The 26,905-nt window shown below is 32.3% G+C and overlaps 1 protein-coding gene across 1 annotated transcript in view; it reads right to left on the minus strand.

Annotated features, from left to right (window-relative positions):
• LOC123670011 overlaps positions 1-26,905 on the minus strand; it is a 47,143-nt gene that overhangs the window by 14,234 nt on the left and 6,004 nt on the right. The window contains exons 6-8 of the mRNA XM_045603506.1: positions 24,404-24,579; positions 12,611-12,781; positions 1,549-1,678 (exon numbers count right to left, since the gene is read on the minus strand). Coding sequence (XP_045459462.1) covers positions 1,549-1,678; positions 12,611-12,781; positions 24,404-24,579 — 477 coding nt within the window. The remainder of the gene's footprint in view (positions 1-1,548; positions 1,679-12,610; positions 12,782-24,403; positions 24,580-26,905) is intronic.

The following is a 26,905-nucleotide window of genomic DNA, read 5'->3' on the forward strand; positions in this document are numbered from 1 at the left end:
ATCAGATATGCGTTTTCGAAAACGTGACTATGTAAGTATAAATACAAACAATGCTTATTTAATAGTTATACGATTTCCTAAGATAACATTGGTGTAGATAATTAAATACGTCACAGTAGGCGCGGATATGTCGTTCGAATATTGATCGAAGTAAATGTGTAAGTGATGTTCGGGTTGTAGAAATCAAATTTTTCTATATACTTATTTTTTAATGAATAAATATAATTTTTATCGTTTAACATTAATTTTTTTTTTAATTTATTTGTTGACATACATAATGAGAGATTATTCTTGGAATAAAGATATAAATTTTTGAAACAACAGTCAACATGTTTTGGTATCTACTCAAACGCATATAACTGAAATTAGCCGATGTAGAGTCCCGTGTGAATAATCAATTAAAACCTGTAAGAATAGTAGAAAAAATTTATTACAAAACGTAAACGAGTGAAAATGGCGTGTCTTTGAACTGGCTGATTTTACAATAATTTTAGTACAAGAATCAATAACTCACATTTAATTGGCAAAAGGGTATTGTGACGAAGTCAATTTCATATGTAAATAATAATTAATCTACTATAAAACCGTTTATACAAATATTTATAGTATTTTTATAAAAGAATTTACAATAGGTTAAGAGTTCAATAATCTTTAATACGTGTTTCGATAATGGCTTTAAATTTACTATTTAATCTTACTTAATAGTCACCTGCGGCTTAGTATACCCTATATTTTATTTTACCTATCTATATTAGTGGATAATAAATCTCACTTTGAACTTTTTTAAACCATAGTATATAGTCTATATATTCCCGGTTAAGTTATCGTATATAATAGAATTTAATCATAACTGGCCCAGCAGGATATACACTAAATACTTGTAAACGTACTTGAACTTTTGCTTGTCTTTCATTAATTGATTAGCTCTATAATAAAAAGATTTTTTTTTTCTATACGTTGAATCTTATACTCTGTGCCTTATTTAAGATAAGGATTTTTATTACTATTTCTTAATCTTCTAATTTTCTTATAATTCTATATCTTTTTGCATGTAAGATATCAATTAAGTTTAGCATAATTTTGGTCGGTGGACTCACGTCTGCATTAGGGATACTAAGATAGAATAATTAGGTCTCTTAATGTAAGCTGCAGTAGTGTAACAAGTAAACGATCAGTAATAAAACTAAAAATCGGAATAAGAAAAGCATGGGCACTCTAAGCCTGTGGACATAATTTTATTTATAAAAAAAAAAAAAAAAATCTAATTTTAACGAAGATTCTTATTTCGACTGTATCATAAATTTCTTTGTGTCTTCTATATTCTCTACTTAATATTTGTGCGATGGTCTAAGTGGTCTGATGTAACTTCTGATGTCTTTCTATATTTTTCATTTTTTTTTGTTACTGACCATAGCAGCCCTAAAAAGGTCACCGATTTGAGAGGTTGGGCAACGAGGCCCAGCCATAAAACCTTGTTAACTAATCTCGAACTTTCTATAAGTTGCTTTACCAAAAACGTGCGTTTGCATCTGCAAATATCTCACATACCTTGTTATCGCTGTCGAGGTAGTAGTACGCAAGAAGAGCGTCGTTGTGAGTTGTGACGTTCAGGATATGTTCGAAAGTGTCGCTTTCGGTCTGTGGTTCGCCGTATGTTAGGCGCAGGTCATTGGCACGCCTGTAAAACAATAAAATAAAGAAATTAATAAAACCTGCATGGTTTATCGTTTGTCCAATGAGGTTTTAATAGCTTTTTTCAGTCTGTTCGAAACACGATTTGTATTTGGTACATTATTAATAATATAAATCTCTTAAAAGATATTATTATTTATTATATTAGTGTTGTGTTAAGCTTATATATAACACATTTTACATATAGAAAATTAAAAAAATTGCTATTTAATTTACAATATAAGATTGAAATATCTTATATTATCATATTTATGTTTTAACACAATTTAATAGGATAATTACATTATGACATTTCCAATAAAAATCACGATATATTATTTGCGCCATTCAAATGCGCACAACAAAACATCACCCGAGAAGCGCAGTGACGTGTAACGACCCAACGACACGCTTGTTTACTATCTGAGGAATAAATGTTACGTTAATTTAATTATTTCGTACGATGGAAAGACAATTTAAATATTGATTGATTGATAAGTTTAAGGTTTTCAGTCGCCATTACGGTTCATTCTACCAACGTTACGAACGTAGAAAACACGAAGGAAATTGGTCATGTGGTTGATATGTAAAAGTCTTAATTAGTAAGACAGGGAAAGTATATTCAGATTATCACTTTCATGACAATCTGAATATGTAATAACTAGGTACCTAGCCCAAAAGAAGTAGTATTGTCATTCGAAAAGTCAAAAGCGTGAAATATTAATAATCAGATAATTTAAAAAAAAATCACAATTTTCTTAAATATTCATTGTGTAAGACACACAACAAAAGACAAAGAACAAAAGTTTTAGCAAATATAAAGGAAATCAAAGCATTCTCAGGTTACAAAAAATAATTATATTACAGCACTATGTTTAGAGTAGGCAAATAAATTTAACCCTAAGCCTTAACCTGTAAGCCCGATAAGACACGGCTTGCGTCTTTTGGATCGCAGCTGGTCGGCCGATATCGTGACACAAATACAACAATAGAACGCTGGAAGTGCGCAACAGATAAGGCTATCAAAACTTTCGTTATTATGATTGACGCGAATTTCGCATTTGACCCTGTGGGAGTAAAAATTAAACACTGATAGGGAGGCGCGGCATAGATTAAACAAATAGGTCTGGAACTACAAGAATTTAGATAGAAGTTGAAATATAGGTGAAGATTAAAAAGTTTAACCCTTGGGCGAATTGAAGAGGATATATGATGATAACAAATGAGTAGAGATTCGGGATTTTTTTCCCAAATTAATTTGCTGCCCAGTAGAATTAATAAAATATCCTTTTACTACTCCAAACATACTTTTCCTGATATTAAAAATTTAGGTCACACTTAATATTTCTCTCTTGGAAACCAAAGTTCCTTAAGAAATATTTGATAAACTTAATAAAGGTTGCCTAAACTAGATCTATATTAGTATTTATCGATTATTAATTTGCCCTAAATAAGATTAATTGATATTATGTGAATTAAAGTTTTATAATTATTAATAACGTTCATCTTAGTTTGTCTGAAGGCAGTTATAAATAATCTAATACTTAAGAGACAGCAGTCCGAAGATATAACTCTCAGAAGGAAGCTGTAACTATTAATGTATAATATTAATTAATATATACAATTTTTGAAGAAAAATTCTTGTCTACAAAAGCTTTCATTAATAATGTGTAATGTATTTTATGCTGCGTAGTTGAATTGTTACTCTTTCTACGTCACGAGCGCGAGAATTTATAGATATCAATTGTTTTGTTAAATTATTTAAGATAAAACATATCAATAAGTAATTTTTTCGACCTTGGGTAGTATTAGCAAATGTTTTTGCCTTATTAGATCTGACGGTGTCTTATTTCCTGGAAACAATTACAGTGAGCTATATATGATAAATTATATATGTATATAATTATGGTGTATGAAAAAACACCACATTTGAACCTGTCCTGATTAATTGACGACCTCTTATCGATGGTTTTGAATAGTTTTAGCGGAGTTTGTCAACATTAATATTTGGGTTATACCTACAGACATACACCGAATTATCTAACAAGTATAACTACTGCAATTCGCTTGCGATTGTTAATAATATAATTGTTGTAGATCGCTTCAGCCTGTAATATCCCACTACTGGGCATAGGCCTCTTTCCCCATGTAGGAGAAGGATCAGAACTTAATCCACCACGCTGCTCCAAAGTTTCCAAAATTGTTGTAGATGTCAATAGTTAAAACAGAAATCTTCAAATTATTACAAAATTCTTTAAAAATATTATTAAGGTTGATACTATTATTATAACTGTAGGTTTGTGCTTGAAATTTCCTCTCTAGCATAATTTACTTATCAATGATGTGCTTAATAATTGTGTTTGCTCGCAAACGAAAAAAAAAACCGACTTCAATTACATCGACGAGTAATACAACGTAGATCGACGAAAAAACAGTCAAGTAACAACGCATTATCAAAGATTACTCAAAAAGTAGTTATCAGATCTCGATGAAATTTAAATGTGACCACATGATAAACATCGGCTTTCGATTAAATTAAAAATCATTAAAATCGGTACACCTAATAAAAAGTTATTGCGGATTTTCAAGAAGTTCCCTCGATTTCTCGGGGATCCCATCATCAGATCCTGGTTTCCTTATCATGGTACTAAACTAGGGATATTTTCTTTCCAACAAAAAAAGAATTATCAAAATCGGTACACCTAGTAAAAAGTTATTGCGGATTTTCAAGAGTTTCCCTCGATTTCTCTGGGATCCCACCATCAGATCCTAGTTTCCTTATCATGGTACTAAACTTGGGATATCTCCTTTCCAACAAAAAAAGAATTATCAAAATCGGTGCATTCAGTAGAAAGTTATGCGGTATAATACAACGTAGGTCGACGAAAAAAGCGTCAAGTAAAAACGCATTATTAGATATAGCTCGAAAAGTAATAGTTAGATCTCAAATAAATTTAAATGGGACCAATTGGCACACACCACCTTTCGATTAAAAGAAAATTTGTCGAAATCGCTCCACCCAGTCAAAAGTTCTGATGTAATATAACTAAAAAAAAAAAAAAAAAAAAAAAAAAAAATACAATCGAATTGAGAACCTCCTCCTTTTTTGGAAGTCGGTTAAAAATATCCATAAATCCTCTTTCTTTATGTAGGAGAAGGATCAGAGCTTAATCCACCACTGCTTGCTGACTGATTAGCATTTGCTTGATTGCTGGATTTAATCGTTCTCAAACAAATAAATGAACATCAAATTAATATTTATTACCTTGTCATAATATTCTGTAGGTGTCATGTTTTTATTTTTTCAATTTTTTAATAGCTTTGTATATTATACATATTTTATATCTTTGGAGACATAGACTTAAATGACACCGAGTTAGATAGTAAAGTACTTACTAGTAATGCTTGAAAACAGTTTTTTGTTTTAAATTATAATGCCGGTCAAAGATTATGTATGACTAAATTGATTGGGTATTATGATATGAGTTAATTAAGTGATTGAGAGTCAGAGGTCAACCATCGTACCATTGGACTTCAAATCAGATTACACAGTAATCTCTACTGATCTATATACAGTTTATATATTTAAATGAAATAAAATGAAAATGTCGCCATAAGGTATAGTAAATAAAAACTAGATACATTCTTCTTACAGACCAAATTGATTTTTTTTGTGTGTGTGTGTTGTTATTGTTAGCCCAAGGTTTCAATAAAAGATAATATAAAAACTTGATATATTCACGAATACAAAAGAATATGACATTAGGAAGTTCACCGGGTCAGGCAGGTTAAATAAATATATGTATATTAAAGCTATCGTAATTTGCATTTACTTAAGTTTCCATTTTTTCTAAAACATTGGACGGTAACATTTTGAAAATAAGAAGAACGAAAAAAAAAAACGAGTTTGCCACACGGCTGAAGGAAAATTTACGAAACGTAACTCTATCTCTTTCTATTTTCACTATTTTATATGTCTCTCTCTCAACTTACGTTCGCTTCGCACGATCACAGTTTTCGTAACGCATTCACCAGCTTACCCAAGTTAAGCGTGCATAAAGATGTTTTTCTTAAAAAAATATAATTAAAACCATAACAATTTGAACACATTGAATATTAAATTAAATAATTAATTATAATAATATATGTAAATAAAATATACCTTGTTAGCTTTTGCTCTGTATTTATCATAATAACAAACATGTTCTAGCCGCTAATAATTATACAATGTAATTAACTCATGTAACAATATAATAGGTGCTAATTAAATCATTATTTATTATAAATTATTAGCAATAAATTTGATGCGTTAAGTATTTTAGATCTCATATTTGCAGGAATAATAACAATAATAAGTGAGTTATCAAGATCGAAACGTAATAGTTTCTCTGATTATTCAAAACATATTGATACGATATTTAATACCTAATAATAGATAATGTGTAGGAAAACTCATTTACAACGTAGGTGATATACTGCTCAGTTATACTCGTATACCTTAAAAATGAAAAAAAAAAACTAAGCTAGAACAATATTCCTCTAATACAAGTAAATAATTACATTATTTATCAATAGTAGTGTAAATAATAAAGTATTGGAAATGGGACGTTTGGATAAGAACGAAACAATATCAGCCCCTAATTGTGACGTCACAATCGAATCAATAACTGATACATATGCATAAATTCTCTACATTCAATGAACAATTTTGTATGTGGAAATGCGAATGCGAATCTTTGAAAAGAACTTCAATGAAATGGGAATTAAAAACCAAACTTAAACCAACTTTACATATTATGAAATCAGCCGATGTTGTATATCGTCGAATTTTAACGTCTTTGTCGGGGCAATGAAAGCCCATACAATTACTATTAGAATTTCAGTTTTTCTGAGTTGTGTTTTAGCGTCTTCAAATAAAATCCGCTGTGGTACTAAATGCTCTTGTTTGCCGTGGGGTGTCGGCCGAGTAGAATAGCACCACCCCCTTTCTTACCGTGGGGGTCGTAAAGGCGACCGAGGTATAAACCAAACCAACTCATCACAACAAAATCATCAGGGTCCTGGAGAAGGAAAACTTCATTTGAAACCCGGAATAGGGTCTCCATCAAGCATTCGTGGGATAGCTCTAAAATGAGAAAGACTCCTGCAGCCGAACTGGGTGCACACGTACCGACACGTCGTTCCTGTAGGCCTACCCAGTGAGGTCGAGAGGGTGGCGCAGAGATTAGGCAACTTTGCGTTTTCCTGAAGAGTAGCCTAGGTGATACAGTGTCTGTCTGACACTGTCTAAATCGTCTGCAATAGATGAACTAAGACCAATGATTACTAGTTGCTCTTATCAGTTGTGATCCTAGATATTCAACTAACAATCTTTCGTAGATTTCACTGTAGATACATCATGTTTATGTGGAAATTAACTGTAAACAGTTCTAGTGAAATCGTAACGAAGTCATTTTGACAACACAATATTATGTATACTTTTAAATGAGAAATCAACAAAAACATAATTTTGTACAACTGGGTACTGATCGTGCACATAAATTACGATTAGACTTTAACCAAAAGACGTAAAATAGGCCACTTCCTGTTATACGTTATAAACTACAATTTTTAGATACACAGGTAGAGAATAGAAGTGGAATTCGATGGTGATAAAGAATTCAGAAAAAGTCAGACAGACTTAACGGATACCGGCGAAACAGGATCTAAATCGAAGAATTAAATTGTAAGCTTTAATTATATTCCATGCGAAGATAATGCTACCTACAAAAAGTTGCACAAATGTTGATGACTCTCTGGATTAAATGATACGAGTTTCAATGGCAAACGACAATAAACTCTACGAGGACGTGATAATACATATAATCGTAGGACGTAACCGTTACTAAGTTGGATGTGTGTGGACTTCGTTCTAGTTGATGTTGATATGAGTCGATCGCGATGTACTTTATCCGTAATATTGTAAATCTATTGTTCTGGTCGTGATTTTATAAAACTAATAGATTTTATAATACTATTGATAGCGTAAGTAGGCAATAGACGCGATTTTTTGTAACATCAAACAGTGCGACTTAAGAATGATTGATATTAGTTTTATTTGATTACACTATTATGGCTGTTCTGATCTCTCTGTTCAAATATATATAATTTAATAAAAAGCCTATGACAAATAGTGAAAAATTTGCATGCTACTGATAAAAGAGTAATTCCATAACCTTCTAAAACACTTACTTAAAAGGAAATTTTTGCACCTGTCTATGTTGTTGCAAATTTTTTAACAAGATTGTTTTAGAGGTCGCACCAAGAATCTATGTACATCGATGACTTTATAAGATATTAAACATTTATCATACTTAACTTTATCAACAGCATAATAAATATATATGTATACATATTAGTAAAAGTATATAGGTACTACTTACATTACAAAGTATAGTACCTATAGGTACACTTTTTTTAAAGTACTTTTATTATTACATAGTTCTAAATAATCTTTAAGAACGTCATCGCAAACTTGTAGATTTTTTGTGACTTGATTTTATTGGGTAGGGCATAGCCAGAATAAATTGTTCGAAATTTGGACCAGCTCAACTGAGGAAGTTCGTCAACCTTACAGAAGATCACATTCAAATAATTACTGCTCTTAAATAGTGTTATGTTCCTGTGTTGAATAAGGAAGCCAAAGCATCATGTTGCTCATCATTCTGTACAATATTGTGAGCAATTCATGCTGTCTTTTCAAATTATAGTGACAAGGAAACAAAAATTTCCGATTCATAACAAAAAGACGACAAATCAGTGATGTTACGATAACATTGTATGACCGAATCTAATCACGATGTATAACATTGTCCTGTTCGAAAGTTATCTTAAACGTTGCAATTAAGAACAGATAAGGGACACATCAAGGTCATGCGATTAGATTATTTAATTAGATGTGGGGATAATGAATGCACGTCAGAATTTTATATAACAAAAGATTAATTTAAAGTATTAAATTATAAATAAGTTTTGGTCTATTATTCAGCTTGCATTGTTGTAAAAAAATGTTCCTTGGGATTTTGGTTGGTTTTTGTTACTAGCTACAAAATGTTTTCCACTAAGTAATGTATGTTTAATGTCTGCTGTGTGGTTACGGCAGTAAAGAATGTAGCCACCCCCTCTTTTCCCGTAGGTGTCGTAAGAGGCAACCAAGGGATAACACAGTTTCACTACCACCTTGGAACATAAAAAGCTGACCAATGGCGGGATAACCATTCAACGGCTTTAAAGTACACAGGCTGAAACTGAACAGGCGGGCACCAACCCGCTTGCCCAGCGTGGTGACTATAGGCAAAACACATGAGTTCACGACATTTTTGTCGTTGAATTTGTATTGAGATTGAGAAAATTTGTATTGAGGCCTATGTCCAGCAGTGAACTGCTGGCTGGCTGAAGTGATGATATTGATTGTCTAGCACCTAGTCGGCAGAAAAGCGTGATCGTGGACACGCTATGGTAAGTGATTACATCACACCGTGATGTCAATACACCACATCCCCAGAAATTTTCGGTATTCCCCAATAAAGAAATTTTCTGTGATTAATTAGTACCTATGTGACCGATCTCTGTTCAGGTAAAAGCAGAGAAAACTTTCAGATAAAATTACAGAAACTATGAATGTTACCTAATTTTAAAATTCAGTATATCAATAGACGGCATATCTAGTAAAATGCCGGTGGATGCGAAATTATAAACCGGATTAAACTGCAAATCTTTTTACGTGAAATTATAGTGAAAAAATTTCCAACAGATAAAACGAATATCAATTGAATATTATCAACTCGTTTTCGAAAACGTGATTACAAATATACATAAGATACAGACATTGTTTCTTTTAACATAATTACAAATATTTTTATTTGTCGTCAAAAGTTTAATCAAAAGAATTTCCATTTAATTTGAAAAAAAAAAAAAATTAACACGTTGATCGCCATGGGGAATACCAGTTCGGCCTCACTTATGTAGCCGATGAAACCAGCTTAAAAGCGCTTATTTACACATTTTTTATGATAAGTTTTTAAAAGAAATTACTTATTTTCTCTTTCTCTCATATATGTCCCCCACGGCAACAACGGAAAAATTGTGTGTCATGGCCCAAACAGATAAACTAAAAAATCAAGGCGGTGTTTAACGTGTTAAAGAGCGGAAACATTTTCAATATAAGTAAGAATAAACTTAAAAAAAAGTTAAGTTTGTATGACTTAAGAACTTATTCCTTCAATGTGTTAACCTTTTAAGATATTAATCATAAACAATATATTGTTTTTACCATCTCTCGTCTTTGTATTTACATTAAAATACGATTTTTTTAAGTGCACAAAACATCATTCACTTAATTATCATGTAGGTATTATTTATAAGAAAAATCTTAATAATTAATTAATTAATTTAAATTTATTATTGTTTCCTTGCATTCAAATTCTTCAATCATTTCTGCATAAATATTTTATGTTATTAAAATTAAAACGATGCAGAATATTTTTTTGTTTGTTTTAATTAAAATCAATTACGTCAAAAGTCGCTTGTAGTTATAATTCAATTAAAACAAAATATAAGCTTATTAAGTAATCAAATAAATAATAAGAATTGTTATATGACCAAACGAAACTTTTTTTTTCTTATTGCGTTCGATTCAACCTGTAATGTGCCACTGCTGGGCGTAGGCCTCTTTCTACGTGAAGGAGAAGGATCGGAGCTTACTCCATGACACTGCTCCACTACGATATTTTATATTCCCTGCTATGAATAGCGATCGCTATCAGATGTGTATGAGAACAACTGGGACAGATGGCTCAAAGTGGTCTCCGAGGCACGGTGAAAAGAAACATTTGTAAAAATATAAATATCCATCCCGAGAGGAAATCAAATCCGCAAACCGCCGATGTTTAGACGCATACAGTGTACATTTACCACAACGCAAGAGTTTTTGAAGTAAAACTTCTTAACGCATACTTGACTTGGGGAGTAAGCAGGTGAATACGTGACGAGAGCGTAACGAATAGTGTGATCGGGCGAGGCGAACGGAATTTGAGGGAGATTATAAATTAGTGAAGATAGAAAGAGAGAGAGTTACGTTTCGTATATTACTGTTGGAGCTAAGGAAGTTTTATATTGTTTTCTAATGTTTACGCGAATTTTACTCATTTAATGAAACAACACACGGGAGGTCCTCCCGTGACCATGGTTGCTGTAAAGTATCCGAAACGTCGGGAATCAAAAGTTAATAATAAACCGCGATAAAATCCGAAAAAAGTTGTTTCATTCAATAAAGAAGTTTTACTTCGGTCGTGTGGTCTAAAGCACACTCGTTTTTTTTTGGGTACAACTTTTTTTGGGTTAATTTTTTGGGCGTAAACATTTTTAAACTTTTATGGTCACTAATACTTAATTCGTGCTTGCGACAATATGAATTACCGGAAAATTAATTACCAAAGACAAAATTAGGAGATATTTCAAGCGAGCTGACCCGAAGAACTTAGTAAGTTCGTAGCTCCATATTTTTTTCGTACAGTATAAACGCAAAAAGGTTTAAGGTTTTTTTTGTTTAATGTAATTTATGTTATTAAAACTACATTTTTTTTATTGTAATAGCATTAATGTTTAAATTTATATTTCATATATTAATAGCAATAGGTCTCCATCTGTGAATTTCGATCCAATTGAGAAGATTAATTACATCTATCCATCTCTCTCGGGGCTTTCGTGATACTAGTGGGACTCGAACGTAAAAAAATTCAATAATTATCCAATTTGGTCGTTTAGTTATGAGCTCACATACATTTCGGAGATTTATTTTTATTTATATAAAAAACATACGATAATACTTTTGAAGTATATTTTTTTCGTTAATGAACATGTCCGGGTTCAATATTAAAATACTGACCGAGGTGTCGACGACCTCTCTTGTTGATCATTATAATATTATTGACAATAGTACAAAAAGTTAACGTACAAAGAATTCTTTATGTGTTAGTATTGTCTATGTATTCCATTATAATTATATTTTAGTGTTTGAATATTAAACAAAATTGTAATCTTATGTATAAAATTCTCGTGTAACAATGTTAGTTACAATACTCCTACGAAACGGGTGGGTTTAACGGTTTATACTTAACTTGTTTCGATAATGGAGTCAAAAACACGTAATAACACGTCTTACTGTCAATGACGCGAACATCACTTTTATTTCATTATACACGAGAAATTATTTTTAAAACGCTAGTACAATTAAAACTGCCTTGTTTTAAACATTTATTGCCTTTATTGATTGTATTTCGAGACTGTTGGTGAGTACATAATCTGTACTTTATAATACATCCGCGCACCTGAAGAAGGTTCGATCGTCATTTTACAAAATAATGTATATGAAGATCGTTGATGAATCAAGTCAATCATACCTTCCTACTATTTCTAGGCTTCAAAATTTTATTGAGATTCTAATATGTACCTACTGATCGCGGCGATCAATCTGCTTTCTGTCTTTTCATTAAAAATAAGGACTTTTGAAAACAATCTAAATGAATATACACAGAACTACATATTAATCTATAAATATTTTTTGTTTGACTAAGTCGGCAAACAAGTGTACGACTAACCTGATGATAAGCGATTACCATAGCTTATAGACGCCTGCAACACCAAAGCATCGCAAGCACGGTGTCGACCCTATCCCCAATCCCCTCTCACAGGAACTCTGGTCACCTTACTCACCAACAGGAACACAACACTGCTCCAAAACAGTATTATTTAGCTGTGATAGTATATTTTGGGCAGGAAATTTCCTGCTGTACCTCAGCTACAGGTCCACAATAACACATGAACTACTTTTTATCCCGACATTACCACGACATCTGAAATTAAACAAACGAAACCGCGAGGTCTATACTCAAAAACCTACCTTCGATCCAAAGGATGATATTCATCTTTGTGTTCCATATTCAGCTTGTAGAAGACACGAGCTGCTTCAGAACGGTCGTGTGCTGAGTACAGGAAGCCGTGGAGCTGACGAAGGAGTTGCCAGCTGAGACGCCAGAGGGACTTGCTCATCTTTGGAGTGCATGTGACGAATCTATGAGCAATATCAGATTATCACTAATTAGATTTACACTAAATTACAAGTTAGTAAATTAGTACTAGAACTAGTAGATAGATAATAGTAGTAGTTCCAGTACGAAGACAATTAAAATTCCAGTTAAATTACAAGTTATAATAAAAATTAGTTAAGTGAGAAAATAATTACAACACGATTATGACTTTTGCAATGAAATATACTTTTTTTTTATACGACTAGGTCGACAAACAAGCGTACGGCTCACCTGATGGTAAGCGATTACCGTAGCTTATAGACGTCTGCAACACCAGAAGCATCGCAAACATGTTGCCGACCCAATCCCCAGGAGCTCTGGTCACCTTACTCACTAACAGGAACACAATACTGCTTGAAAACAGTATTATTTAGCTGTGATCTTCTGTAAGGTCGAGGTACTACCCCAGTCGGGCTGCTCCATATTTTGAGCAGGAAATTCCTGCTGTGCCCTACCTCAGTTGTTACTAGGAATGTTCTCTTTTTGTATTTATTGTCGCCGTAAGGTGATTATTATATACACACACTTAATGAACGTAATAAAAAAAAAATAGCGATGAAGTTAATGACTGAAAACATGTACGAAAAAACCAATTACAAAGCATCGGAATACGATTGAAATGGCATAAGAACATATGTACATAAAAAAATATCTCTTGATGAAATGTACTTGTAATACGCGCATGAGCGTATAACCGGTCGGACGTCATTTCCGTTCGCCAAGTTTTCTACACAACGGAACACATTAAAGAGAAAGTTACGCGTTTAACTCGAACACGTTGAAATTATATATCGAATGTATTTATGAAATCTTATCGAAAATAGAAATATAACTACGGAACGTTCATATCATGAAAAGTATACACTTTTATTTAGTACCTACCGTACCGTATAAAGTACTTTTTATGTACTTATTGAAAAATGGAAGGAATAGTTTATAAAAATCGTTGTTTTCGGAACTGTAATGAGTATCTCGAATAAAATTAAAAAAAAAAATTCTATGTGACAGACATAAAACTAACGAATTATTATAACTTCGCTCTATTTAAATGAAATAAATATACCTATTACGTAGCTTATTTTTTGTCTGTCAGCAGCTTATATTCAAGATAATAATTGACAACAATAGGTAAAATTCGAAACGAGCCACGCCACGTCAAAGACACGCACGAAACGGCAGAACTACATACATAGGTATTTTGTTTGATTGTTTATTGTTCGCTATGCGTTGATGTGGATTAAAAGGCTAACATAATCAATACAAAATATAGCTCCATAAAATAAAATAATAAATACCAAGTCTCTTAAACAAACAGATATGTAATTAATACGTAGAGATAACGATTGAAAACTATATTTATTTAATGATTAGATTTAATACATATATTTAATTTATTTGTTATTTTAAATTATTTAATTTAAATAAAGGCGATTTTTTTTTCAATTTACATTTTATGTATAAAATATTAATTAAATATAATTAAGTGATAAAAAGCGATAACTTTTGATAAATATATAAAAATAAACGAGATTCGAATTAAAGATAGAAATTAATTTAAAATAAATGCATTTATTCTGTTTTAACAATATTATTATTTATATTATTTACTGTTTACATTACAAATTTGTATGTAAATCTTTACACGAAATGTATGACGAATTTTCTATAAAATTCGAGCACATTATACAAATTTCGAGTTAGTTACTGACGTAAGTACATTCCTCTACTATATGCATTGCTTCTTTTAACCGACTTCCAAAAAAGGTTCTCAATTCGATTGTATTTTTGTTATGTATGTTACCTCAGAACTTTTGACTGGACCGATTTTGATAAATTTATTTTAATCGAAAGGTAGTGCGTGTCTTGTAGTCCCATTTAAATTTGAATCTGATCTCTACTTTTTAAATAATCTTTGATAACGCGTATTTACTTGACTATTTTTTCGTCTACTTATATAATTATGTTGTATTACTTGTCGATGTAATTATAGTCGGTTTTTTTCATTTGCAATTAGTAACGTTTCTTTCTTGTTACAAAAATACTACGTGTTCTTACAAAATAATTTTGTAAATAAAGTATCTCTTTCTTCCGTTCATTTGATTTTCTCTTTGAACTAAAATAGTTTGTTTGGTACATAATTCATTGTACTAGGAGTCGCCCAATGGTCGAAATTCGGCCATAACTAATTTAAATTATAAGTTTGAACATTATTAAGGTTCTGTTCTTCATACTTTTCACTTCCATAACAATAAACAAAAGAGTGTATTATATGCGTGTGTGTCAAATATATGGTAGTGTGTGAAATGTTTTTTTAATGTACTTAGTGTGTGAAATATCATACTCCTCCTAGGAGTATGATAGGATTATATGATATTAGGACCACCTTTGTGTCTAAATGCGGAAAACCGAGCCCACAACAATACAATACAATCATACTCTTCCGTCCGCGCAATTTTCGTACAGAGGTACAAAGTTTTTGCTTCACGTATTAAAATATATTTTACTTCACGTAATAATAATATATAGAAGAATATTATTATTAGGGCCTGTTGCACCAATGATTTATAAAGTTTATCCAGCACATAAGTTATGAATAGACAACTTTAGATTTTAACAGCAAGAGGCAGAATAGGCTATTAGTTTCACCACAATTAATATTCTACAACTAGAATCAAGCAAAGTGAAATATCCCATAAATTGGTATTCGATGCAGTGACGTATCGAGCTTAATTGCGCCATTTATTGACTTTCTGGTATTCTTAAGATACAAATTATATATTTATTTTATACTCGTATTTATGTAGTTTATAATCTTAAGGAGTATTTAATACTTGTTGATAAAGTTTATCTAGCGCCTTTGTTAGATAACTGATAAGCTATCAGAATTAGTCAGCTGGAGGCAAATTATATATAGCTAAATTATATTTAGTATTCATCATTACAGCCTATACAGTCCACTGCTGGACATAGGCCTCCACAAGTTTACGCCAAAAATAACGTGAACTCATGTGTTTTGCCCTTAGTCACCACGCTGGGCAGGCGGGTTGGTGACCGCAGGGCTGGCTTTGTCGCACCGAAGACGCTGCTGCCCGTCTTCGGCCTGTGTATTTCAAAGCCAGCAGTTGGATGGTTATCCCGCCACCGGTCGGCTTTTTAAGTTCCAAGGTGGTAGCGAAACTGTGTAGTCACCTCTTACGACCCCCAGGGGAAGAGAGGGGGTGGCTATATTCTTTAGTACCGTAGCCACACAGTACATATTTAGTATTATATTAGGCTTATTTCACCTCAAGTAAGTTTGGAATAGAAATATCTGATAGATAAAGTAGACTTCTATGGTAAAAAATAAAAAAAACGAGTGTGCTTTAGACCACACGACTGAAGTAAAACTGTTGCACAATTTATAGGCCTGCACATATTCGAAACATAACTGACTATAAGAGAAAGAGAGAAAGAATATGTGTGCTCGCACCTCTCTCTCTTGCTACTCTCCACCTCGCCCAGTCACAATTTTTAATAATTCAACATATACATTTGTCTGTCGGTAACCGAAATATATGTCAGACTAGTTTTCCGATCAAGGCTTCGCTGACGTGGATTGCACGATTATGACATTTCCGTTATCTTCCATTGAAATAAAGCCTACGTCACTCAATGATAACGTAGCATTATCCTGTAGTAAAAGTTTTCAGTCCAGTAGCCTTTTGAGTTTATCTATTAAAAACATACAGAAATAATCTAGAAACATCATTCATCTTAGCAATTTTGGTGATAGTAAAAAAGTTACTCCATTCAATTCTCTCCGCATGAAAATGGCTGTAATATGTTTGTCATGTTAGATATACATAAAAATATAAAATAGTTAAAAAAAACAGGAAATCCTTATGTATAGGATGTGTTATCATATGTAGCTAGGAATTTACGTTGTTTTCATGATATCTGTAGCGTTCGAGGTCACTGTATATCGCTTTATATAAAAAACAATAAGATAATTTATTTTACATAATTATCATTTAAAAATATTTATATAACAGATCTAATCCTACAGATATTTTTGAAACTAGTTTTGGAGGACATTAAAGCAAAAAATAATATTAAATTTTTATCTGTATGTCTGATTTTATTTTGGTAGCGCAAGACGCCAAAGCTGTTGAATTTTAACAAAATTGAGTACGATTTGAGTAGTACGATACTACGGGGTAGAATATTGTGTATTTTTTATTCCCAAATTCAACATGGATCTCATGTGAGAAGGGAAAAATTTCCAAATTTTTACTCAGATATACTTACTTCGATTTAATTTAGGTTCTCTACGTTTTTTGCTTGAAATAATGTATTTTATCTATTAATTGGTAAATATTATACGAAGTTTGGTTTAAATACCCTCAGAATTAGGTCAAAATATCTTGATACACGAAATGTACAGAAATGTTTACGCATACGTCTCATTTTAAGCTGGTTTACGTGCTATTTCGTAAAAACTAATGAAAGTGATGGTAGTCGCGATCAATGTCGCGGATACAGCTAACATAGAAACATAATCCCTCAAGAACGATGTCAATAACATGATAGTTTATCTTTTCTATGAAGCAAATAACAGATTAAAAATATCAGAGGAATTTAACAATAATAGACAAATACGAGTAATCTACGTCTTAAATTTCGTAACTGACTTAACAAATAAACTATTTAAAAAAACAACAACAATGTCATTGATAGCTGTGAAACGTGTTGTACTTCAAGATTTTATATTCTACTTAAAATACAAGGGATGTAGAGCTTAAACTACTATATACCTAGCTAATATTAAGTTTTTTTTTTATGTCACTAGGTCGGCAAACAAGCGTACGGCTCACCTGATGGTAAGCGATTACCGTAGCTTATAGACACCTGCAACACCAGAAGCATTGCAAGCGCGTTACCGACCCAATCCCCAATCCCCCCAGGAGCTCTGGTCACCTTACTCACCAACGGGAACACAATACTCCTTGAAAACAGTATTATTTTGCTGTGATCTTCTGTAAGGTCGAGGTACTCTAACCCCAGTCGGGCTGCTCCATATTTTGAGCAGGAAATTCCTGCTGTGCCCTACCTCAGTTACTTTTGATGTATCATTAAAATACACTAAAATAACGAAAAGCAACGCAATTTCTGAACGAATTCATACGAAATTTTTGTTCCAATAGCGTTCGATAGCAATTTTCATTTTTTTTTAAATTAACTTTAAAAACGCAAATTGTATTTGCCGGACCGTGTTTTTTGTCCAGAGTAGTAAGTATATTAAGTTATATACTGACCTAGCGACCCGCCCCAGCTTCGCATGGGTGCAATGCTGATACTAAATATACTACCGAATGTCTTTATTTACAGTGTGAAGCTAGCTTATATCATAGTTATTAACATAATAACAATAACAATCAAATATGCATCGTTAGATTACACGTTGTTACAGAATGCATTGAAGAAATAAAATTTTCACTGCTCGTCCCCGGTCACCATAGGTGACCATGGTAATATGTAGCCTATATGTTGACCCGACTTCTTACTAATATTCGTGCCTTTGAAGTAAATCCATGCGGTACTTTTTGAGTTTATCCCGGACATACATACAGACAACAGACAAAAATTCTAACAACTATATTTTTGGCTTCGGTATCGATTGTAGATCACACCCCAAGTATTCTTTTAAAAAAATATTCAATGTATAGTTTTGACTTTCCTACAATTTTATTATATGTACAGATAATCTAGTCATGTTTGCACTTAGTACGCATTACACTATGCTACTATGCGTACACACTCCGCTAGTATGCACACAAGCCTTGCTTATATGCGTATACTACTAATACTCGCTACACTACTACGCACACACACTTTGCTACTACGCACACACACTTTGCAACGCCGCACATACACTTTGCAACTACGCACATACTTTGTTAATGCGCGCACTAAGTATGAATACAAGCTTTAGTACGCATGGTATGAGCACTTAAACGTTTTCCTAATACGCTTTGCGTGATAAATATTGTCTGTAAAATACAAATAGTATTCATTAGACAAAATTTTACCCCAATATCGTTCTTTGTTGTTACCAATTTGTTAAAAAAAGTAATAACAAGCAGTACCACCACCACCAAGTAACGCAAAAACGTGAACTAACCTAGTCATGAGGGTGTTGTGACGGACGCACCTCTTCCTAATAACGTGAATGTTCCCCATCACAGCGTACTGTACCGCATGCTTCTCTACCTTATCACCGACATAACTAAAAAAGCGATGAAATCGTGATTATATTTAGTCGCATTACGTGCAATTTTCAAGCTCGATTTATTAATATAATGTGCGTATGATACACCAATTTTGGTGTGGTTAGTTAGTATGATTATTTAAAAAAAAATGTTTTTCGTTCGTGATATCGTGCAAGTGAAAAGTATTTCATACAACGCATCCCAAAAAGATACAGAATATACATATTCGTTCAAACATAATTGTACTTACATTTACACGCATGTACTTACTACTTCACCCACAAACATTAGGTAAAAATTATTTTAAAAAAAAAAACTTTCAATTCTAGACAAATAGTTGCAAACATTAAATTTATCTATATAAATAAAAGTTAATGTTTCTAATAGCATAACTCGAGAATGGCTCGACCAATGCGGCTTATTTTTTTTTTTTTTTTGTAAGTTACATAAGGCCCACGGAAGGTTTTAATACAAAAAAAAAATTACTATTGATTTTTGACAGAACGAAGTCTGTCCGGCCAGCTAGTAAATAATAAAGATGTTAAGTACACCGAAAACATAATGGGCTATGCATTTTTATAAAACAAGCAGGTATTATAGTGCAATATTTGTCAGCCTTTTCTTATCCTCGAAAAAAAAAAAAAAAAACAAGCCTCAAAAATTATAAAATCAAATTCAATGTCTGTCTTACTTTTTAGTATTAAAGATTTTAATACGATTTTTATGTAATTACTCATATAAGGACAAAAAAAAATTAAGACGCTATTCATTGTCAGACAAACGCAGCATAATATACATAATTATTACATACTTTGTCATATTTTGGAAGAATTGTTAGAAGTTCCATTTTTTATTGCCTTATCTAATAATCTTGATTACAGGTAGTTCGTATTGTAACTTGGGTACCATGTAATAGTCGGTGGGCTATTATTGGCATTATTATCTTAAACACAGGTCATTTATGTAAGCCGGATACGATAAGAAGTCTATCTCATTATGATGTCATTTCTGCATCTACATTTTAGATATTATTTGAGAACCTATTTTCAATATCATGCTTTTTACATATGTAAGAAGCATTTTAATGAGAATAAAGTTATCATCTGATACACATGTCAGTGTTCGTATCAAACTACCCCCCGAAACGCTTTGACCGTTGTTATAAAAAAAAAAAATTTATAGTAGGTCTGAGAACAGGTCGTAGGCTAATTTTAACAGACTTCAAAAAAAAGGAGGTTTTTCAATTCGACCGTATATAATTATATATTTTTTATGTGTTCGCAGATAACTTCGTCGTTTATGGACCGATTTTTCTGATTCTTTTTTTTTTTGTTGGAAAGGAGATATCCCAAGGATGGTGTCCCAACTACGATAAGGAAACAAGGATCTGAAGGCGACTAGTACGTGTGTTTTTTTTCGTCTACTTACGTTACATTACTTGTCGATGTAATTAAAGTCGTTTTTTTTCGCTTGCTAGCAAACACAATTATTATATCCCTAGATGCTAATGGTACTCATATGCCAGAACAACGTTTGCCGGGTCAGCACGTTATTAATATAAAAATATCGCGTTCAATTCGTGCGTCCCAACAGAACGGGCAATAGTCATTATCAAATAAATTTCGCAAACGCAAGACCGTGACACAATTTCACGTTACAATTATTCTTCCTACATATATAATTGTGTTACTCGTACGATTTTGATAATAACCGACGTAAGGCTATTATTAACATACTTTTAAGATACGTTTTGATACTAAACAATCAAATTTTAAAATTATGTCGTTTTTGAAATAAGTTTAAGTAATGATAATATGATGATTTGGTATTTATCTAATACTTTAATCCCCATTATTATATTAGAGATTCGTTATCGTCTAAATACTAATCGTCACTTTTCGTAAGCCCCAAATAACAAAATTCCATACAAACAACCCAACCCCATTCTAACATATAACAAAACATGTTTTTTAAATTCTTTCTTAGTTGACGTGTCTTAGTCATTATCTACATCAATCCCAAAAACCCAAATATTTCATTATTTTATCTGTTTATATATACATTTTTTATTTTTATGTTTATATAACTTGGTCGGTAAACAAGCATACGGCTCACCTGATGGTAAGCAATTACCGTGGCTTAGAGATCTCTACAAAACCAGAAGCATCGCAAGCGTGATGCCGACCCCCCCCCCCCCCCTCCCCCAGGAGCTCTGGTCACCTGTAATCTTCTGTAAGAACGAGGTACTACCCCAGTCGGCCTGCTCCATATTTTGAGCAGGTAAATTTCTGCTGTGCCCTACCTTAGTTAATATAGATAGTTAGAATGACGGATAGAAAGAAATTTAGATATATATTGACTCAAGTATAGGGAGGACTACAAACATAAAGTTAAACGGGAAGTCATTTTCTTATCGAGAAACAAGTTAATGATAATCTAATCGCGCCAATCTCAACTCAATATATTACCAGTTACATAAATACATAAGTAACACATTTTAGAGACTATTAAATTTTTGTCTTAAGATTATATTAGGCCCATATGTCATTGGTAAATTAAATATTTTTTTATCATAAAGAAATCGTTTTTATATTAAAATATAAGTTAAATTTATTTTTTATTTATTTATACTATAATGTCAACATCATCATCACAACTATATGACACACAATCAAAATATTTTAAGATAAGCAGACTGTGTGGAACAAAGGGTGGATTTATGGCTATTTACTATTTAGCCATTTCTTTCAGACAGCTCAACTTATTTTATATATATTTTATCCAATAAATATCTTTATTGGATAAAGATATTTATGTTTTATCTATAAAAATAATTTTAAAATATGTAAATGGCAATACTTTTTTTATAATTCATCCCATTTTAAAATATTTTCATATTAACAGAAAATAAAAAATAAAAATATATTTAAAACAATCACACGAAAAGCATTTTCTATTGTTATTAAGTAGCATCAGGAACCGTTACTAAATATTTTTAGTCTGTTGATTTAATTAGTACTATTTACATTAGTTTAAACCTAACAAATTTACGAAAGCGGAAATGAAAAAATGCCAGTCTTTTACGTCTTTACTAATGACAGCGTTATTAATTAATACAACCTTATATTAATCCTATATACCTATATACTAATTAATTATTTACGATTGATTAGTAAATAAGTAGTATGAAGATTTATACAATATAAGTACTCGAATTGAAAACCAAACGAAGTTACAGTATGTAAGAGTTACCGCCAAAGAGTAAAAAATATGTATGCTTCCGGAGATTTTTCTAGAATTACAAACAATGCGTCGATATTACGTTTACGATTGATTAATAAATAAGTAGTATAAAGATTTATACAATATAAGTACTCGAATTGAAAACCAAACGAAATTACAGTATGTAAGAGTTACCGCCCCGCCAAAGAGTAAAAAATATGTATGCTTCCGAAGATTTTTCTAGAATTGCGTCGATATTTTATACACAACACGATCAAGGCTATTTTTATTACTACTGAAACAAGATAACATTTTTTCATATCACATTGCAAGTAAAAAATATTCTATTTCATGATTACAATAGAGTTAAAGTTTTCTTTAGACTGTTAGACCTTTAGAGTTAAGTTACTTTTAGAATTTATTTATTCATTTTTATTTAATTGATTGCTTATCATTTGAAAATATAGCAACTACCCACATTTAGTTCCATACAATATTATACATTACATTTTCTTTTATATAACGGTAATATTAAAAAAAAAAACCTAACATATTGTATAATTGTACAATAAATATTTGCCTAATATTATTATTTGTAACTAATTGATAGTATTGTTAGGTAAATCGTTGACAAATATTTGAATAAATTTGATAATTCAAAGTATGATATTCACACACAGAGAGACACACACACTGGCATGCATAGAGTTCAGCCTATTACAGTCCACTGCTGGGCATTGGCCTCCCCAAGTTAGGTCCAGACATCCCGATTTCTCGCGATCCTTATTTAACCTACACCGACCGGCAACGTTACCTAGATCGTCCGTCCAGCTGACCGGAGGACATCCCACACTATGTTTGCCACAATGGTAAATAGTATATCCATTTATTTAGGGTAGGTACTTTAATCGTTACTTTATTTGATTGAAATTCATAAACCAGCGTTACTTGATAGTGGTACAGGATATATGTTACTAGTTTCAAAATATAGGACGCACTAAAATAGGGGCATATTGTTATAATAAGGGGCATATGTTAAAAAGTTAGTAGAAAGTAGAAGTATTACTACTTATAATTAATACTTACAGAGGCATAATTATATAAATGTAGTATATAAATATGGGGCCCTTACAAAAGACTTTATACAGTATGGGGCACTTACAAAAAAAAAAAAAAAAACGAGTGCTTAGACCACACGACTGAAGTAAAACTTCTTTAGCTCCCTTCTAACTATCTCCTTCTCAACTTCCCCTTGCCTCACCCCGATTATACTTTTCTTAACGCTCTCGTCACGCATTCACCAGCTTACTCCCCAAGTCAAGCGTGCGGTAGGAAATTTTACTTCAAAAATGATACGTAGTATTTAGGTAGGTTTTATAAACTTCTTTAGGACTCCCAGAAGAAGCATGGGGCATAAAAAGTTATTTATTACACTAAACGTATTTAAATTCTAGTAATAATATACTTTCTTACCAAAATATTTATTTTTACACCTATCGTATTATGTTATCTTGACAAACTTTAACTATCTAAGTGGCTAAGGATGGGGCACTAAATTGTCTATTGACAATATCGTCTAGATACGTTTAAAAATCTAGTAAATATTTTTATAGACTTAAGAAAAATCACCAGTATTTACTTGAAACGCCTATTACAAAACTAAAACACTTACTTGGAAATTGTTCCTTCATTTAGCAGCAAAAAGATGGTACAAAGGATTTTCTTTGGGCTATAAACCTAAATTTGTGCTGTGTGGCTACGGCACTAAAGAATTTAGCCACCCCCTCTCTTCCCGTGGGTGTCGTAAGAGGCGACTAAGGGATAACAAGGTTCCACAACCACCTTGGAACTTAAGAAGCCGACCGATGGCGGTATAACCATCCAACTGCTGGCTTTGAAATACACAGGCCGAAGACGGGCAGCAGCGTCTTCGGTGCGACAAAGCCAGTACTGCGGTCACCAACCCGCCTGCCCAGCGTGGTGACTATGGGCAAAACACATGAGTTCACGTTATTTTTGGCGTAAACTTGTGGAGGCCTATGTCCAGCAGTGGACTGTATAGGCTGTAATAATGATGATAAACCTAAATTTGCTTATTCTATATAATGTAAAATAATTATATAAGATTGCACTCACTTGGTAATTGAAGCGTACATAATATCGACGGGCACTCGATATGGCAACGTTAGCAATGAAACGTACTGCATGCCCCTTTGTCTCATCACCCAATTGACGATTCCGTTGTTAGCGCTGTCGATAGCGTTTTGGAATATTGTCATCACTGTGTCTGGGAGATCGTCCACGAGAGCATCCTAAAATATTATAACTTTATTATTTCGATTCCAATAATATATTTTCATTAGTTATTACCCAATAGCGGTTCTTACTTCTCTATCGAAAGTTCTCGAGCGTTTAATAAATAATAGATTAGTAGATTTCCTTGAAAAGTTTAATTTGATTTCTCCACAACAATTCGGTTTTAGACGGAATAGAAGTACCTCTGATGCAGTTCAAGACCTTATGGACTTCATCATTAACAAATTAAATAACCACAACAAAGTGCTTACCATATTTCTTGACCTTGCTAAGGCTTTCGACACCATTCCTAAGTCCAAACTGTTATTAAAATTAGACATGTTGGGAGTAAGAGGTTTACAATTGGACTTAATTCAAAGCTACCTGACAAATCGGACACAAATGGTTAAACTGGGTAACTATTTTAGCAATGAAATTTCAATAACCTGTGGAGTGCCACAAGGCAGTATTCTTGGTCCTACGTTGTTTTTAGCCTACATAAATGATTTATGTAATTTGTACACCCCTAATTCAAAAATAGTGTCTTTTGCTGATGACACAGCACTAACTTTTTATGGAAACTCGTGGGCTGAAGTTCAGATTATTGCTCAAAACGGTCTTAGTTCTGCATATGATTGGCTTCTTTCTCATACTCTTACATTAAATACATCAAAAACAAAATTTATAACTTTTTCTATTTCACCAAAATCACAACCCCAAACTCCTATCATATTAAAAGCTCACTCCTGTCACGCATACTCACAAATAGACACAGCATGCAAATGTCCTCTCATAGCCACCGTTGATAATATACGATACTTAGGTATATACATAGACAAAACTCTTAACTTTAAAACACACATTAATCTTCTTACAACTAGGGTCAGGAAACTAATTTATATTTTTAAAAACCTACGACATATTGCCAACTGTTATGTAATACGCACAGTCTATTATGCCTTATGTCAAACAATTATTACCTACTGCATTGCATGTTGGGGTGGCGTTGCTTCTTCCGCAATAAAACCGCTGGAAATAGCCCACAGAGCAATATTGAAGGTAGCCACATTTAAGCCTATTATTTACCCAACTACAGAACTTTACAAAACATGGAATGTTCTCAACGTCAGACAGCACTATATTTTACAGACTATTCTTATGCAACACAGAAAGACCCCCTTTATTCCGATCCGAAAACGACGAAAAGACAAGATTTGTACTATCCCACAGTCGAATTATGCCTTCACAAAACGATTTAATTATTTTCTCGGGCCATATCTGTATAATAAACTAAATATAAAATTACCTATCTATTCCTTACCCTATGCAACTTGCAAAAGAACCGTCCATTCCTTACTTCTTTCTAAAACTTATGACGAATCTGAAGAACTCCTCAAACTGATTGCTTAATTCGGTCACCATGTAGTGCATCCACCAAATTTCCTGATAAAAGACATATCAGCATACTTGCACACACACAAACATACACAGAAACACAAACATACACACCAACACAAACATACACATATACCAACACACACTTACATACACGCACACACAAATACATATTGGTAACTCTTAGTTGAAATCATGCAGACATATCTGTTACAAAATTACTATTTTATTTCATGTTTTTTTTTTGTTTTTATTTGTTTTTTGTTTTTTATTATTTCACGCTTAACCTACTTAATATTAAAAATTATGTATGTTATCTTTTGTAGAATGTAATGTAACTTTATAATCTATAATGTAACTTTGAACTCTGAACAACTCGTGGCAAACTAATGAAAAGTAAAAATTGTAGAATTCTTGGGAGGCAAATCTCTTCTCCTTAATACAGATAGCTCAGCTACCTAGCTAGGAGAAGTAGAGATAAAAATAGTAATTGCTTTCAAATTAAACCTAGAAACTGATTGTTCCTTTTTTGTCACTTGTTACTTGAATATGTTGTGTAAATACGGAAATAAATATTTAAATATTTAAGTTATTACATATTTATAGTTAGTTACTAATTAACTGTTATCTAGATCGCATCAATCTGTGATTACCAATTGGGTAAAGTATAAACTGATTATGATTAAGGTAAGCTTTTGAGAAAAGCCAACAGATAAAATTCATTTATGACTAAAACTACAAGTAATTATATGATTTTCTTATTAAATACTGGTTTTAGTAGATGAAAAATAAAACAATGTGTCATATACAACAGTAGTCATGTGTATTAGCAACACACACTTGTGTATTTTTTTTAGGTTCGGTTTTAATATCAAAAAAGATTTATGTATAATATTACAGATACACATGTTAGTTGTAATTACAAACGTGATAATACACGACAATTGT

The sequence above is a fragment of the Melitaea cinxia genome, chromosome 4 (genome assembly GCF_905220565.1).
Source record: "Melitaea cinxia chromosome 4, ilMelCinx1.1, whole genome shotgun sequence".
In the NCBI taxonomy this organism is placed as follows: domain Eukaryota; kingdom Metazoa; phylum Arthropoda; class Insecta; order Lepidoptera; family Nymphalidae; genus Melitaea; species Melitaea cinxia.